Source organism: Silene latifolia, chromosome 7 (assembly GCF_048544455.1).
Source record: "Silene latifolia isolate original U9 population chromosome 7, ASM4854445v1, whole genome shotgun sequence".
NCBI classification, from domain to species: Eukaryota; Viridiplantae; Streptophyta; class Magnoliopsida; order Caryophyllales; family Caryophyllaceae; genus Silene; species Silene latifolia.
Window position 1 is genome coordinate 14,057,887 of NC_133532.1, and position 16,993 is coordinate 14,074,879.

Below are 16,993 nucleotides of genomic sequence, written 5' to 3' on the forward strand. Positions count from 1 at the left end.
AGTGGGAGACCGCAACCCATCCTCACCAAATCCAGCTCCTCAACGAGCGACTAACAATCCCTGTCCGTTAATGTGCACATCCCCTCCCGTGACGGGTTTCACGGAGGGCGAACTAGGGTGTGAAGCCACTCCCGCAAGTGACTCCACCACAATCACACACACCACAACATCACAGCTGTCACAACACCACAACCGTCACAACACAACCACATCACCACCGTCACCACAACACCCATACTCCGATGATCAACAGCTAGATAACAACAATTACAAAACAAACACAATCTTAAATCAATTAACAGTAACCGAGTAGGGAAACCCTACCTCGTCGCAAGCCATGAAAAACATCCACACACAGCCAAGTAAGACTCCAATATGCATCCTACAACGATAGTCATCCCCTATTATACAACTATCCTTAATAACCTACTAGAAGACACAAGGCAGAGACTTATCTAATGATGCGAATCACGATGACACGGACGACGACCACGCACGCAACCTTCCTAAGCGAATCCCGTCTTTCCCATGGTGGAGATGTAGGCTATATATATGAGAGTGTATGGAGGTAGGGATGATAGGAGAGAGTGGCAGGCTAGGGTTAGAAAAAGAGGAACTGTCGAGAAAATGAGAAATGAAATGAATCTCGCGAACTTGCGTTTTATATTAACACGTCAACATCAGCCATACTCGGTCGAGTACTGGACTGCTCGGCCGAGTAGGCTCTACTCGGTCGAGTATAGACGATACTCGGCCGAGTAGTCTCTGCTAGGTCAAGTAATCAATCCTATAAGGTTCGTGTTCCAATCTTAGTCCCTCACCCATTCCTCCCTAAGGTATTTCTTGGTCAACAGGGTCGGCCAACAGAGTCCTTAAATATCCTGAGTATTACAAGTTCAGCGTTAAGATATAAATCGTGAAGTCGTAAACCCAAATCAGTTTTTCATTTCATTTCTCCCAAAACCTAATTGACGACACTTCTTCTCCCTCACCATCTTTCAACCTTTTTGGGATCCCTCACACTTGGAGACACCATGGGGATGGAGGCTCGAGTCGGGTCACGGTTTTGTCGCCGGAATGTCAGGCTTAGGTAGGTCGTCATCATCATCCGTAGTTTCGGTTATATGGTCATGGTTGTTAGTAATAGAGGTTTCCTACTGGTTGTGATAGGTGTTGGTGGAGGTTGCTTTGCCTTCATATGGATGTATGCGATGTTGGCTGCTGATTGCTAAAGGTAGGTTTTCCTACTGAGTACTGTTGATTAGTTGTCATGTGTGGTGCGTGGTATTTCTGATTATGCAGTAGTATTGTTGTATTTGTGTATGGGGTACGTCCCTTGCTGAGTGGAGTCATCTTCGGGAATGGCTTCACGCCCTTGTTCCGCCCCTTGTGGTTCCTGTCACAAGGGGGATGTGCACATTAATGGTCATTGGGTTATTCGCTCTATGGTTTTAAGGGAGTTTAGGTAATAAGGCTGCAGTCCCCACTGGCAGTGTGAATTATTGGAGTTGGAGGTTTATGCTTGCATTATACTATGTTTTGGATGTTGTTATTCAGTTACTGACCTTGTGTGGTTTTGTCTGTGTTTCTTTCTTGTTATGTGTCTGTGGTGATCCATTATGGTGAGCAGTCAGTCTTAGCAGGTGTTGATATATGGAGCTTATCTGGGTGCGTAGGGGGGACGTATCTTTCATCGAGTCTTGGCATGGAGTAGTCTCACCGTAGTTGTTTTTGTTTCATCAGTGGTATCTTTCCTTTTGTTGAGTTAAAGCTTGTAATTAACTTTGATAGTTCTTTTATTGACGTTGTGATATACTATTCCTCGGGCAACCGAGATGGTAATGCCCGTATCTGCTACGGTCTTGTTAAGGCTTTTGGTAGACGGGGGTGTTACAGCAGGCGATCACCTTCCCATGGTTGCGTGATGTTATATACGGATAGGACTTCGAAAAGGAACTCCGGCCTCGCGGGCTGTGGCGGGGTGTTTCAAGATGTTGCTGGTAATTTCATGGATGCGTTCTACTTCTAGTGTGGGGATCGCACCTTCATGAGAGCCGAAAGGAGAGCACTCGTGCCGGGGCTCGAAAGGGCTAAGCATCTCGGTCTAAACAAGTTACTTGTCCATATGGATAACATGTTTGTGTTAATTAACTTAATTTCATTCGGGAAGATCAATTACTCAGTAACAACCTCTGTCCCTTCTTGATACGTTGCAAGGAGCTCATCAAGTCGGAGGGCTCGGATGTCAAAATCGATCACATCTTTAGAGAAGAAAATAGAGCAGCTGACTGGTTAGCAAATGTGGGACTCAACTTATCGACATCCATCATGTTCCTCAAAGCTCCCCTTAATGGCCCCCGTTCTATCCTTTGAGAAGATTTATTAGGGGTTACTTTCCCCCATGTAGTTTCGACTTAGTTACAATGTACTGGGGCTTTGCCCCTCTTGCGCACCAAAATAACTAAAAAAATAAACGAGCATTAGAACAAGAGTTTAGAAGTATAAGCAACAAGAACCTAAAACCCACTCAAAACAAGAAGTTTGGAATCCGTCTATAACACGGATCAACTTTAAACTGTCATAACTTAAGTTCTAGACACGATATTGAAGTAGTTCCAGTTGGAGGTGATAGCTTATTCCCTTACTGTTCTAACGGTAGGTCACACGCCCCAAACAAACAAGAAACAAGGGAAATATGACCATTTTACGAGAAAGCGACACTGCAAGAAAAGTTATATAGACTTCAAACCTAAATTTGGACGTTAATAGTCGACGTCCAGGCCTAGATGTGTACGAACCAGATTAATTAAAAAAATACTCCTTATCTAATTGTCAAAAACAATTAACAAAATGAGATTAGCTTTATTGATAACTGGGATTTGTGTAATTAGATTAATCAGCTAGAACAACAAAAGGTGTAGCTATAGCTAAGTCAATGTATTTAGTTGCTTCCAACCACATAATTTGGCTTTAAGTGGAATTTGTGCAATACCCTATTACCTTTGCCCCACCATTAAGGATTCTCTTTGCATTCTTTGCAAGACATCACCTCTCGAGGCTCGAGCGTAATTTTTTTAAGACGGAAATATCCGTTTTAATAATAAATTGAGTTAAATATTATTTCTTATGGATATTTAGGATAAATCTTTTGTTTTACTTAATATATTTTACTTTTGTCTTAATCCTCCCAGATAAATTCGACTCGTTTTAAACTTAAGATGAATACACCGGCCTTAAATGAAAATTTACCTCACCACCTTGAGTTACGGCATATTTTATTGGTCTTTAACTTCCATTCCAAGGATATTCAAGAATAAATTTGGAAAACTTTAGCATTTTGGAGTGGGGTATATATATATATATATATTAGTGACAACTAACAAAGCGGATCTTGAAAATAAAATTTTAAGGGATATTTTACGGTGTATCTTTGAGTTTTTCGGTTTTTGTACTCTTATATTTTTGAAATTCTATGATGTACCCCTAGACTCTATACATTTGTTTATATCATAACCTTATTTATTGTCTTTGATATGTTATTTTCTTAATTAATCTATTAAATCGTTTATTTACCGTTCCAATCACTCGATAACTTACTCATTTACTTATTAATTCGCCAAGTTATTGAGAAAAAGGATTACGCATCTGAGGTAGTACCTCAGATCTTGTAGTTTTTGAGCATATACACAATTTTTCTGAGCATATTAGTATTTATAGATATAGTTTTTGAGTAATATTATATTTTTTTAGTGTAATATTTTAGTAAATGTGCTCAAAAACTTTATACTAAAGTAGAACTCAAAAACTTTAAAATAAAACTCAGAAAATAAACAATAAGAGGTACTAACTCAGATGTATAGTCTATGAACTGCAAGTTATTCATTAACCCACCCAATAGTATATGAATCAAACTAAAAATTCATCAAATCTTCATTATCATTTCATGAATCATAACTAAGGTTTTTCATGATGCAGGAGATGCTTTATGAACTACTGTTAAGTTGCTGTGTGTATCTAGTCTGGATGCGGAGAAATAGTTGCTGAATGAATATGATCTTGATGAGGCCTGAGGTGGTGGCATCTGAAGCTATACGAATTGTGAAAAACAGATTTCGTTGCTTGGTTGAAGGCCAGGGAAGAGCTGCTGACAATGCTTGCATTGAGAGACTAGGAGGGGGTGTTTGGCCAAGCTTTCTAAGTGCTTTTCTAATTGTAAAAGTAGAAGTTGGGCCAAATATTATAATTTAGGGAGATAAAAAACTACTTTTGAAAATACAGAAGTTAATAAAAAGCTACTAGAAACAAAAGCACCAAATTGATGCTTCTGCTTCTACTTCTCCCAAAAACTCTTAGGATTATGGAAACTAAAAAAAAAAAACAAAAAAGTAGTAGTAGGCCAAACACATCAATTTGTTAAGAAACTACTTTTACAAAAGTTAGGCCAAACAACCGCAACTTTTTCAAAAAGTAGTTTATGAAAAAACTCATTCTAGAAAGTAAAAGCTATTTCACATAAATTAGGCCAAACAACACCTAGGTTTTTAAGAAGCTTTTAGGGGCTTAGTTTTTCTTTATTTGTGGTGATGTAATTAAACTTTGGTATACTTTTTTTATCTATATACATACTACTCACATTTCATCAAAAAATAAAAAGTGATTTGTGATACTTTTCATATAGGATAGTGATAGAATATTAACGAGTCAGAATAAAGATCAAAATACGGTTGTTTGATATTGATAAAGTTAATGGAGAGCTAAAAGAGGTCATGATAGAAAAATAAGTAAGAAGTTTAGCGTTACAATGTAAAATATATAAAAAATGTAAGGGTACAACCAGTGGTAAAGCTAAGAGGGCTAGTAGGGGACGGTCGCCCCCTGGCTGCTAAAAATTTCGAAGTTTTTAGTTAAATTTTATAAAAAAAATTTGAGTATACCTTATGAAATTAGTCGTTCGCCCCCCTTAAAAATTTTCGCCCTCTTAAGTTCAAATCCTGGCTCCGCCACTGGGTACAACATAGAAAATCGAAAAACTGGATCATATCAGAATTTATGATCATGTATTTCAGGTAGAAGAAATCGAAATTTATTTTTTAAGAATTTTGGGTAACTATATATTTCAAGATCCTTTTGAACGCTCCTTTTATTTCTTAAGGCCCGGCCCCTTGATCTTGGAACTTAGAAGTGTGCACAACAAGTAAATTTCGGTTGGACAAGAAGCCAACCGTAACAGATGTCTCCTATAGCTTGTTCGAAGTGGTGTCATTATGGGAGGCTAGCACAGGGGAGGTGAGCTATCACCCTTCAAAAATAGATAAACAATTGATCAGGATGAAAGAAGTACCGTAACACATTTATAAACTTCATTTAAAGAATTACCACTAATCCACTAGAATACTCGTACAAGATTTCAGCAATATTTCTAGTTAATTTTGCCAAATATAACCTTAGTTTGATAGAAATCCATTGCTTACATACATTTTAAATAATATAGTATTATCAAATGTTGTGCACAACTTAAAATAGGATCGTTGTACACTTGTACTCGCTCTCATTTGAATTTTCATGTTATTTTTAAAAAGGAAACTAAGAAATTCTGACCTATTTTTTTTCTTTATCTATCATCTAAACAAAATAAAAAATTGATTTTCAATAAAAAGCATCTTAAAAAGCTTAAATATTCGCAACATGTATAATGTGTGGAAGAATCTCATATAAACTACTTACATTCTCGAATATTTGAATATTCTAAATGAACAATTTTGTACAAGTTCATATCATTCTTGATTTCTTTTTCCTTTAAAATTCATTTATCATATGGTTAATGTGTCAATCCTAAAAATAGTCTTATTATCCACGAGAATAAATACACACTGTTTTATTCTCACATTCAATTTTAAACTTACCATGCTAAATTTTTAAAAAATACCAAGTTATTTATATTGAACTGAATCCAAATTTATACAATGCTGAATTTTACAATTTTTGAGCCATCTCGAATATAGCTAAGATCGATACACTTTTGATCACATCATTTTATAATTAAGTTGTATTCGTTCATTCCTAGAAATAAACCATATTTAAACCAAATCATTTAGAGGTTGGTTTTATATAATAATTTCCAAATTAATCAATTCCAATTTAGATCAAATTGTTTTTAAAAAGCATCTCCCTTAGTCACAATTAAACCTGACAAAATTGACCCTATTCAAACTCGACCCGAACCCGAATTGACCCGACACGGTATAACTCGACCCAAATATTTATTGTACAAACTGATTATTATTTACAAATAACTTGATAATAGCTAACCTGAAAATAACACAACCCAACTCGACCCAAAGTAACAAATTCGATCCAATTAACCTATTTATCGGGGTCTAATCTCAACTCACACCATAAGACACACCAATAAATCCTAATAACACCCAAAAATACAACATTATTTTGAAAAGCACCTCCCTCGGTCACAACTTACACCACAAGCCACACCAATACTCTCCCAAGTCCCACATGAGCAACTAGTTTGATTCAACTAGAATTCTTACAAATGTCAAGTATATAGTCTCCCACGAAACACCTAAACGCAAAAGGACAATACCGTAATTCCAAATCCAACTCACCTCATTACCTCCATTCTCTTCCTATTACAGACTATTTTTGAAGAGACGGTTTCCCATTAAGTTATTGAAAAACTGCTTTTATAATTATCGCTTTATTTATTTTTCCATACTCGTGTTATTATTGATTATATGATCTCTTTTATTTGGTATATGTTTTCGTAACATCATCATCAATATATAATTGGTTTTCTAATAAATTTATTAAGATACCGTATCTCAAAATACCTACATAAAACTACAAATAGTTACTTTTATTACTTAAGTATCTTTCACAAAATACTTTTTCGACAAAAGAAATAACATACATGTGTTGATTAATGTCATATTTAAAAGACCACCTTGGAAAAAAGAGTATTTTAATTACTTAAATTCTCATAAATTGACGCATATTTCATTTTTCGCCTATTAAATAGAATTGCCAATTTCCATTGCAAGCATGATTGATAATAAATAATTTTATTGGCGAGATCAATCACCTCACCCACGACCTTAATCGTTATGTTACTTATTATGTAAGAGATAAATGGAAATTTTAAGAATGTGATAGTATAATTGATAAATAATTAACATATATTTGAAAAATATGGCTTAAGAATTGCTAAAAAAAACAAACTATCATGGTGAATTTTTATTATTATCGATTTTATTTTACACTAGAAAAAAAGAAAGCATGTTTAACCAAATTATCTAGTAATTACCCGAAAACAAATTTCAAATATAGTACAGATCAAAACGGAAATAGATAACAATTCCCGCGACGGAAGAAAATACTATCTTGCATAATATTATAATCATTATCATTATAATAATTAAATAAATTTCTTAGATTGAGATTCAATTCAAACTCCCTCCCCTCCTCCCTCTTTATAACATCTTCCTTCCCTCCCTTAATCAAACACAAATACCTTCTCCCCTTCTCAACTCGCTCACAACTCACCGAGTCAGTCACCTCCAACTCGTGAGAATCCATGGCGTCGGAGCTCATATTCCGAGGACACGACGAAGAAACCCACCCACAACCCGACACATACTCACCCAAACCCGCTAAACTCATCTCCACTTTAACCCTAACCCGACCCGTAAACTACCTTCTCCGTGAACAACGTCTCCTTTTCCTCATCCTCGGTGCCGCCATCGCTTTCCTTCTCTTCTCCACCACCACCTCCCACACCTCATCCTCTTCCTCCTTCGCTTCGTCCTCCGACCAGCTCTCCGACTCGTTCCTCTCGGGCGAGTTGACTCGGTTCACACCCCGCCGAGTCATCCCCGACTCGTTCCGATCCGGAAAAGCGCCCCTCGGGCTCAAACGGAAGGGGCTCCGGATCGTTGTAACGGGCGGAGCGGGATTCGTCGGGTCGCATTTGGTTGACCGATTGATCGCTCGAGGCGATAGCGTAATTGTTGTTGATAATTTTTTTACAGGGAGAAAAGAGAATGTGATGCATCATTTTGGTAACCCTAGGTTTGAATTGATACGACACGACGTCGTTGAACCTCTTTTGTTGGAGGTTGATCAGATTTATCATCTTGCTTGTCCTGCTTCTCCTGTTCATTACAAGCATAATCCCGTCAAAACTATCATATCCTTTGATTAATTTTGATTATTTATTGTTAATGATTTGATTGATTGATTGATTTATTGATTAATTGCTTAATTACGTGTTTTTTGTTAATAAATGCGTTAAATTTGATGTTTTTATGACCTTTTTGCATAATGTGGATTGTTTTTGAGCCCGGATCTAGATTTTTATGAGACGGTCTTATGATAAGATTAGACGGTCTGAGATTAAGGCTGTCCGTCTTGACAATTTTACTAGTGTACATTTAGTATCACAATTATGTGTTTGCATGTGAATTGATAGTTTAACCAATTGCTAAAAGTTTGTTTTTTGAACAAATGATGGGGACGGAGGGAGTAGCTTGAATGTGAATTGGGACGGAAGGAGTAGTTTGAATGTAAACTAGTGTAGATCCCCGTGCTACAGCACGGTATTTTTTAGTTTTGTTTTAGAAAGAGACATTCTCATTAAATTAATTGCATAAATTAACTGTACATTTAATGTTATAATGTACTAATATATAATCTTAGTAAGAGGTAGAAAAAGAAAGTTTATTACCATCAAAAGACACTTTAAGTTAAGTTATTTTTTGTCTTAAACCATTTTTACTTTACTATAAAATATCTCTATAATGCTATATCATTGCATGAAACTAATTTATGACATTAAATTACAATTAATTGGTGTAAAAATGTAAAATCTAATTAAAACGCATATAAACCTTATAACAAAAACATGTAAAAACAGTATAGCACGCACTTAAAAAGACGATTTACGAATAATTAGACTAATATTTTTTTTATTTTTAATTACATGTCCTTTAAAATATACACCATATTTAGAGTGTAATCGATGAGGATAATATAAAAACATATTTACGTAATTTTAGGTTGCAAGTGATGTCAATAATTATATTAAGGATTGCGTACAAAGCGAGGTTTGCGTAATTTTAAAGTGAAAGCGATGAAGAATAATATCTATGGAAATGGAAATGATTGCATAATAAATTATGGATTTTAATAAAAAAGTCATAAATATGAATTTTAATTAAAAAGATTAGAGTTTAATTATAAGAATATGTTAATTGAAAAGATAATAATGTAATGAATTTTTTTTTTACTTGTTACCTTATTTAGTTAGATGCCTTTTGGAGGGAAAACTAAGAGAATTTTTATTCTCTTAGTAGTAGGGGGGATTGGGACGGAGGGAGTAGTTTGAATGTGAATTGGGACGGAAGGAGTAGTTTGAATGTAAATTGGGACGGAGGGGGTAGTTTGAATGTGAATTGATAGTCGGACGATTTGCGGAATGTTCAAAATTTGTATGCTTGGTTGGTTAACTATATTGGTTCATTGTGTCGATTTTGGAAGAAATGATTGGGACGGTGGGAGTAAGTTGGATGTGAATTGATAGGTCGGCGAATTGCGCAAAGAGAAGATATTTGCTTTCGATTTCAAGTTGAATATTCAAAATTTGTACTATGTTAGGTTTAATATTTGGGTTGATTGTGTATGATTTGTCATTTATGATTGTGAAAGCCTTAACGGAAGAATTAACAAGACAAATGTGGTGGGAACATTAAACATGCTAGGATTAGCAAAGAGGGTAGGTGCAAGGTTCCTACTAACAAGCACAAGTGAGGTTTATGGTGATCCCTTGGAACACCCTCAAAAGGAGACTTATTGGGGCAACGTCAATCCCATCGGTATTTTACTCGCTTCTTCTCGTTAATTTCTTCCTTCCGCTTATTATCTTTAGTTCGTTACACAAGTTATAGAATAAGACTGTTTTGTATTGTTAGACGGTTCTTTTATTGGTTAAACACCCGTATAAATCTCACCGTCAGGCTTTTTATGAAATGGGTACATGGTGATAGCAACTTGACATGCCATAAATGTACATTTTGCTGGGTTAGAAAGTAGCAATGAAAGAAGCCACGTGAGCCTTGCTTCTTTACAAATAAAGTGTTCCTTGCTTTTTCCTCATTTTTTGGGGCATTTGTTTGTTGTTAGGCTAAGGCCAGTTCTTAATTAGGAGTATTTGGAAACATACCCTTTTTTGTTTTGGACATATTATACCGACTATATATTAACCCGTTTCAAGAAACCCTTGATTAGGTGGGTCGAACTACCAAACTGGTGAGAACAGGAAGGTTTAATGACAAATTGGTAATATGATACTCAAAGTGACAAATATAGGCTTAGATACTCAAAGTGACGAATACGTAACAAAGAGTAGTTTAAGCGGTATACGGAGTATATGCTAGTTTACTTGCTTAGGATACCAATGGTATATTTGTTTCGGAAAAGGGTACTGTATAAATCTAGTGTTTCTTATAATTTTTTAGGTTATTAAAGTGTGAATTATGGGTTGATTTTCTTTTATTAAACAACATTACCCCATTGTCTTGATGGCTTTCGCAAATTGCGGGGTATGGGGAGGCCGAATGTACCCAATCTTACCCTTATGTTAGCAACATAAAAAGACGGTTTTGGAATGACCCAAGCCGATTCTCTTCTAATGAAAGTTCAAAATATATTTATATCAATTTCAGATATTATTGGGACATTATTGACATTAATGAAAATGTCGGTAAATAGATTTATGTTGGTTAATGTCAGAACTTTAGTCAGGAAAACATGTTAACAGTGTAAAATTAATAAAAAGTTGGGACCTTTATAGGACCACCATACCCTTTTTTATTTTTTATTTATTTCTTTTTTGCTTGGGTAGGTTTGGAAACGTGTATTTTGAACATGTTTAGGCCTACACCCGGAAAAATCTTTTGAATAAGACATACTTTACAAGTCTAATGAACACTAATGCTAAAAAAAGATGTTTTGACCTGTATTTTACTATGCACCTCTAACTTAAAAAATTACTAAAAGTAAAAGGGTATGTCTATCTAGTTAATTTTGAGTTTTTGTAGCAAGGGAAATCTTAGTAATTGTTTCTTGGAAGAGAACTAGATATTCAGGTTTAATTAGTAAAGACGTGCGTGACAAATCATAAATCGGTTGATATGACAGGTGTCCGAAGTTGTTATGATGAGGGAAAGCGTACAGCTGAAACATTGGCCATGGACTACCACAGAGGTGCCGGTGTTGAGGTTAGTTAGAGATTTTTAAAAAACATATCAGTAAGGTGTATATTTTCAAGGTTCACTTTCAGTAGGATTATTTTATGATTGTATTTCCCTGACATGCTATGTACTCTGCAGGTGAGAATTGCTAGGATTTTTAACACTTATGGGCCTCGGATGTGCATTGATGACGGCCGTGTTGTTAGCAACTTTGTCGCTCAGGTACTTAGTAATTTCGACGCCTTTCCTTTTAGCAGGGACTCTTCTAGCGAGTAACCATTCTATCGTTTACATTGATCCTTTTTAGATAGAGAACTGTTTATCGATCATTATTAACAATTTTATCGTTGACATCGATACTAATTTACAACTTTTATCGGTCCTAATACTAATTTTAAAATGGTTCCACAAAAACTTATTGTAAGACTGCTGCAGGTGATTAATGACTGTCTTCCATCTTGGTAGTCAAACCTAAACTGACTCTCTGTCCAAGCTTAGTAACTGCATTTTTAATATAATATTGCAGGCCCTAAGAAAGGAGCCAATGACTGTATATGGTGATGGAAAGCAAACCAGGAGCTTCCAGTACGTTTCTGACTTGGTAAGTTCCTTCTTCCGTTGCTGTCAACGTTCCTCCTGTAAATTTTGCATGGTTTATTAACGATCCCACATATAAAAGATATTTATACCGATACAGTAACTTAGGGAAGTTATATAAGACAATTTTTGTAGGGGTTCCCGGGTAAATAAGCTGGAATATCTACGATTGGTCACATTAGTTTGTTAATAAGTCATTATTTACAATGATGATGTACAATATTGACTAATAAACATTGTTTGGTAATGTTATGATAAATAGAGGGGGCCCTAATTTTCGTCGTAGTACATTTACCGACCCAACGTTGTTTGATGCAGACAAAAGTTAGGTGGCTAATGTCAGAACTTGAATCTCATTTGCGCTCTTGTTAGGAAAATGACTACTTTAATTACCAGAAACGATCAATCATGCTCATCTCTAAAGCAAGCCAACTCAAAAAGTCAATAGAATTAACCACCTAATTAAGATCGATTTATTTATTAAGTAATTTACTTAAAAGTGTGCTTCACACTTCACAGAGCACTCCTTTAATCCTTCTACACTTAAAAGTTTCAATTTTCATGGAAATTAAATTTAAGGGAAAATGCACGCGGTGCCCTTCTTCAACTTTGATGTTTTGCCCGAAATACCCAATTTTTTAATCCAAAGAACTTTAAGAGACTATAACTCGTGTTTACAAGCTCAGAAAGTGACAATTTTTTTTTTCAAATTTATTATTTTTTCGAGAACTACGACTTGAAAAAAAAAATTGTCGAGTTTGGAATTCGTGAGCAAGAGATATGGCCACTCAAAGTTTGTTCGGTAAAAAAAATTTTGACGTACAAAAACTCCTAGCCACGGGTTCCAAATACGATAATTTTTTTTTCAAATCGTAATTCTCGAAAAGATAATCGATTTGAAAAAAAAAATTATCATTTTCTGAACTCGTAGACACGAATTATAGCCTCTTAATGATTTCCGGAGCCTAAAATTGGGTATTTCGGGCAAAAATCGAAACTTCAAGGACACCACGTGCATTTTCCCTAAATTTAATATGCTTGCTTAGGCGGCTTTCTCGTTGAATTCTTCTGCTAAGTGAGTACTACGAAGAATAGTCATCTATGGCATTCTTTATGGCACATGGGATTTCCTCACTCAAACTCGTCGAGAGTACGACACCTTTGTTGGCCTTCTTTGTCTCCTTTGGAAATTTAATAGATTTGAAATGTATGACAAACTATGGTGGTACACTAGTGGTTAAGAATTAAGATAAAGTAGATGCCTTGGTTAAATCTTAAATTTAGGATGTTTTGGATTTTTGTTGATGTTTTGAGCTATTTGTATGTTTGCGAGATGTGTACCTTAGTTGTCTGTAACGGTGAACGTAAGATCCGTCTTTTATTGAACATAAAGGAAAAACTAAGATCTGTCTTTTATTGAACAGGTCGATGGGCTGATGCGATTGATGGAGGGTGAACACGTCGGTCCTTTCAATCTAGGGAATCCTGGTGAATTCACCATGCTTGAGCTTGCCAAGGTACGCTATTTATTCCCTTTTGACATGTACTCCGTAGCAATTTAAGTCTAGTAGAATCTGTAGCAGCCAGAAAACAACAGTCGTTGCTTACGAAGCTCTTATTTTTTTTTTTTATCTATTTACAGGTGGTTCAGGAAACAATAGACCCGAATGCAAAGATTGAGTTTAGGCCAAACACGGAAGATGATCCTCACAAGAGGAAACCCGACATCACAAAGGCTAAAGATATGCTAGGATGGGAGCCCAAGATCGCGCTCCACAAAGGTCTACCTATGATGGTTTCAGACTTCAGGCAGCGTATTTTTGGTGATCAAAAGGGCGGAGATGCCTTTTAAGCAACGGGATTCCGAGTAGTGGGGCCGCCTCCTATGGTGCCCTTAATGAGTATAGATTTAGAGTAATAGCAGATCTCAGCATTTTTATGTCATATTGTATTATGCTATTTTTGTTCTCCTTTCATTTTGATTTAATGTAGACCGCCTTCATTAATATTATATCACCCAGTATTCATTTCACCAATTCTTTGCCCATCAACAAACTGGCCAAAATGAAAATTACAGTCCCTTATATCTTAATTTCGCGCCTCTCATTCATCAACTCTGTTCCCCGTTCCCTCGCTTTGTCCATCCCAACGTCAAAACTATTTTGTTACCGATGGGGAAAAATTCTCTCGACTGATTAAAACGACTCCTGAGGTTGGATGACCCACTTGGGGTCCATATGACCCTAGAAGTCTAGTGACGTCGTGGCATCACTTGACAGCATCCTAAATTGTTGGCGTACGTCTACAGCTCGAGATGGTCATCCGGCCCCAAAGCTCTGATATTCAGTTTTTACCCTGAAACAGTTACCCTTGAAGAGGGCCGTTGATTAGTAATGGTGACAATTTGACTCGTATCCAAATAATCTCACTTTTTGAAATACTCTCGTCTTTCTTTGATATCGCTCAAAAGTCATGAGCTATGAAATAATCTGTTACAAGAAAACCTAGTATTCAAAATAACAGAACGAGCATGTACATGATAATGTTGTCTGTACGAAAATATATAATGTTATTGTTAAAGGACTTTTTTCTTCGACAACGTAACCTAACTAATCATATGATTCCTGTATCGAGGAAACAGTAGGCAGATAATTTCTCAAAAATCAAAATAAAAAAAGCTTAGCTGAATGTTTGGAAAGCCAAAACAACCAGCAAAAATTGAACAGTTACACAATGGTGGTCTTCGTCTCTTTAAAAAAAAAAAAAAAAAATTCTAACTAAACGGTACCATTAGAAAAAAACAGGTCAAAATGTTTAATTAGAGAGTCGATATCTTGGCTTTGGAAGTTACTACTTGAGCCGAGAGCAAGACAGGAAGAGTTTTGATGAAGTGGTCGCATTTGCTTAATAGAGAATTAAAGACCTCGAAACTGAAATGCAATTAATTGCCAATAAACCACGGCAGCAAAAACATTTCCATCTTTTCCTGGCAAGCGGGAAAAGAGATCATTTTCAGCATTTTAGATCCGACACATACACTGATACACAATCACACAACCAAGAAAACAATAAAATCACACATTATAAGACTTGCAGATTAAATGAGATCTAATGAGCACAAGTGAGTCTAACTGTTTAAGGTTGCCTAACTCGATACAAATACGATGGCCTAATTTGGGCAACGGAGGAATATGGGACGAGAAGTGTGTGTTAACCTATTTTGTAGGCTTGGATATGACATGACTCAAATTTTGCGTAAACTTGTTCAGCAATTTTGTTTGTTTCAGTGTGACTTGTTTCACGTGTTCATAGAAATCCTAGTAAAATGTTAAAGAAAAGCTTCCCCCATAATATATGAAATGGCAAAATATAGTTTTTTTACGCAAAATGGTAAAATATAGTTTTGCAAAGAGGTCAAATTAAAAAACAGAAGGTTTCCCTAAATAAACGTTCCTAATAGAAACTCCTCTCTCTTTAAAGACGTTTGCAGATTTCCTGCTGATGGTTATAAGGTTTTACGAGGATTGAATTTTTAGTTGATGATGTAGGATGATTTGGCAATGATAAGAGTATACGAGAAGCTCTTACCATTGAAGATAATGTTACTTAACGACCAAGTGAAATCCTAATACATTTCAAAACGGAAATTTTACACGGCAGCAAAACCAAATTCAATAAGTGAAAAGAGAGATGCACAGGAAAGCTAACCTTGCCTCACAAAATACACGGCGATGTCAGAATGTCCGGGAGTAATCAGAAGCAGCACCTAGGATGGAAAGAAGAGCAGCCATTCCCGCAACTTGCTTTTTACTACGAGTTCCTGCAGCAATAAGACCTCCAACTATAGCTCCTGCAGCTGCAGCATTAATCTGCAATGTGTGACTTGCTCAGTTGTTAATTAAAGATTATGAAAATACAAAAGTCGTACAAATTACTAACTCCATCCAAAATTATTGTTTGTATTTGACTTTGGTGGATGACTGATGTCAACTTGACCATCAATGATTGAATAAATAGATCATTGAACAAAGTTTCCAAAGAAAGTAATAGATAACTAGAATCCCAGGGACTTGATTGAATCTCTTTGCGAAAATGACAGCATCTGGGAGTAACATTTCAAAGATCATTGAACAAAGTTTCCAAAGAATAAACTAGATGGCCATCACTAGTGAAAACAAGTCATCACATTTTGACACTTATAGGGTATGGTGATCAACAAAGATTCTGCCTTCATAAGCACGACACGTTCTTATTTGTTGACTGTTTTAAATTTGATCACCTTTCACTTGGGAAATCTAAGTTCTGATTATTCGGAATTATGTTATGAGAAGGTGGCCCGATGGTCCGATTCTATATTACTATTAAATAAAGTATATGACACTAAGTAATGGTAACCTGCAAACGTCTTAATACGACAATTACTAGTCTAGTCCAGTTTTAAATCTTTACATAGTACTCCGTGATTCCGTATGACATATATAATGTAAGCATAACATGTACAAACTAACCACATCTGAACGCCCTCGATAATTTTGAATTCCACAGCGAGTCATAGTAAAAATTCCGGCAAAAATTCCTAGTCAAAGAGAATTATAATCATATAAGCTCAAGCACGTGAGAAAAATAGACATTTACACGATTGTCATCATATGCTCGAGGGTATATACATGCAAGATAGTAAAATACAAAAGCTGTTTTACAGTCAGCACGCTTATAACCTAAGAAATTTCTGCTCACTGACATCCCCTCCTCTTTCTCTTCCCAGAAAAGGGACACTCCCATTCAAGTAATCAATCTTCTTTTTCATTTGCATTCATTTTCCCATGAAGCAGGAATTTTTTAATTCTACTTAATATCGTTATCACATCAATCTTTGATGATCCGATGAGGCGATGACACAACCTTGGTCTTTAAGGAAAACCCCTGTCTGATGAAACCCAAAATGAGTAAAGGCCACTAAAGTATTCGCCTCACTCTTACTACAGAAACCTATTGGATAGTACACGTATGTGACAGGAAATTAGGTCGTCGTTTACAACTCTAGAAAACAAGGTATGACGTACTCTCAACCAATAATTTGGCTCAGCGTAGTCTAACAAAGGGGAAGGTCATTGACAAGAGACTACTGAAAAAAT

At 35.9% G+C, this 16,993-nt stretch overlaps 1 protein-coding gene and 1 long non-coding RNA gene across 3 annotated transcripts; one reads left to right on the top strand and one right to left on the bottom strand.

Annotated features, from left to right (window-relative positions):
- Positions 1-7,448: 7,448 nt before the first annotated feature.
- Positions 7,449-13,894, top strand: LOC141591807 (UDP-glucuronic acid decarboxylase 2-like). Its single transcript, XM_074412286.1, has 7 exons — positions 7,449-8,200; positions 9,737-9,884; positions 11,209-11,288; positions 11,400-11,483; positions 11,788-11,862; positions 13,283-13,375; positions 13,501-13,894. Exons 1-7 carry the CDS (start codon positions 7,589-7,591, stop codon positions 13,708-13,710), a joined length of 1,302 nt encoding a protein of 433 aa, XP_074268387.1. The 5' UTR covers positions 7,449-7,588; the 3' UTR covers positions 13,711-13,894.
- On the bottom strand, positions 11,824-16,481 carry LOC141591809 (uncharacterized). Of its 2 annotated transcripts, none has more exons than XR_012520990.1 (3): positions 16,367-16,481; positions 15,567-15,727; positions 11,824-11,897 (listed from the first exon to the last, which is right to left on the bottom strand). It is a non-coding gene; the product is annotated as an uncharacterized LOC141591809 (long non-coding RNA). The 2 variants fall into 2 exon arrangements; XR_012520991.1 differs by lacking the exon at positions 11,824-11,897 and adding an exon at positions 14,329-14,347.
- Between the last annotated feature and the right edge of the window lie 512 nt (positions 16,482-16,993).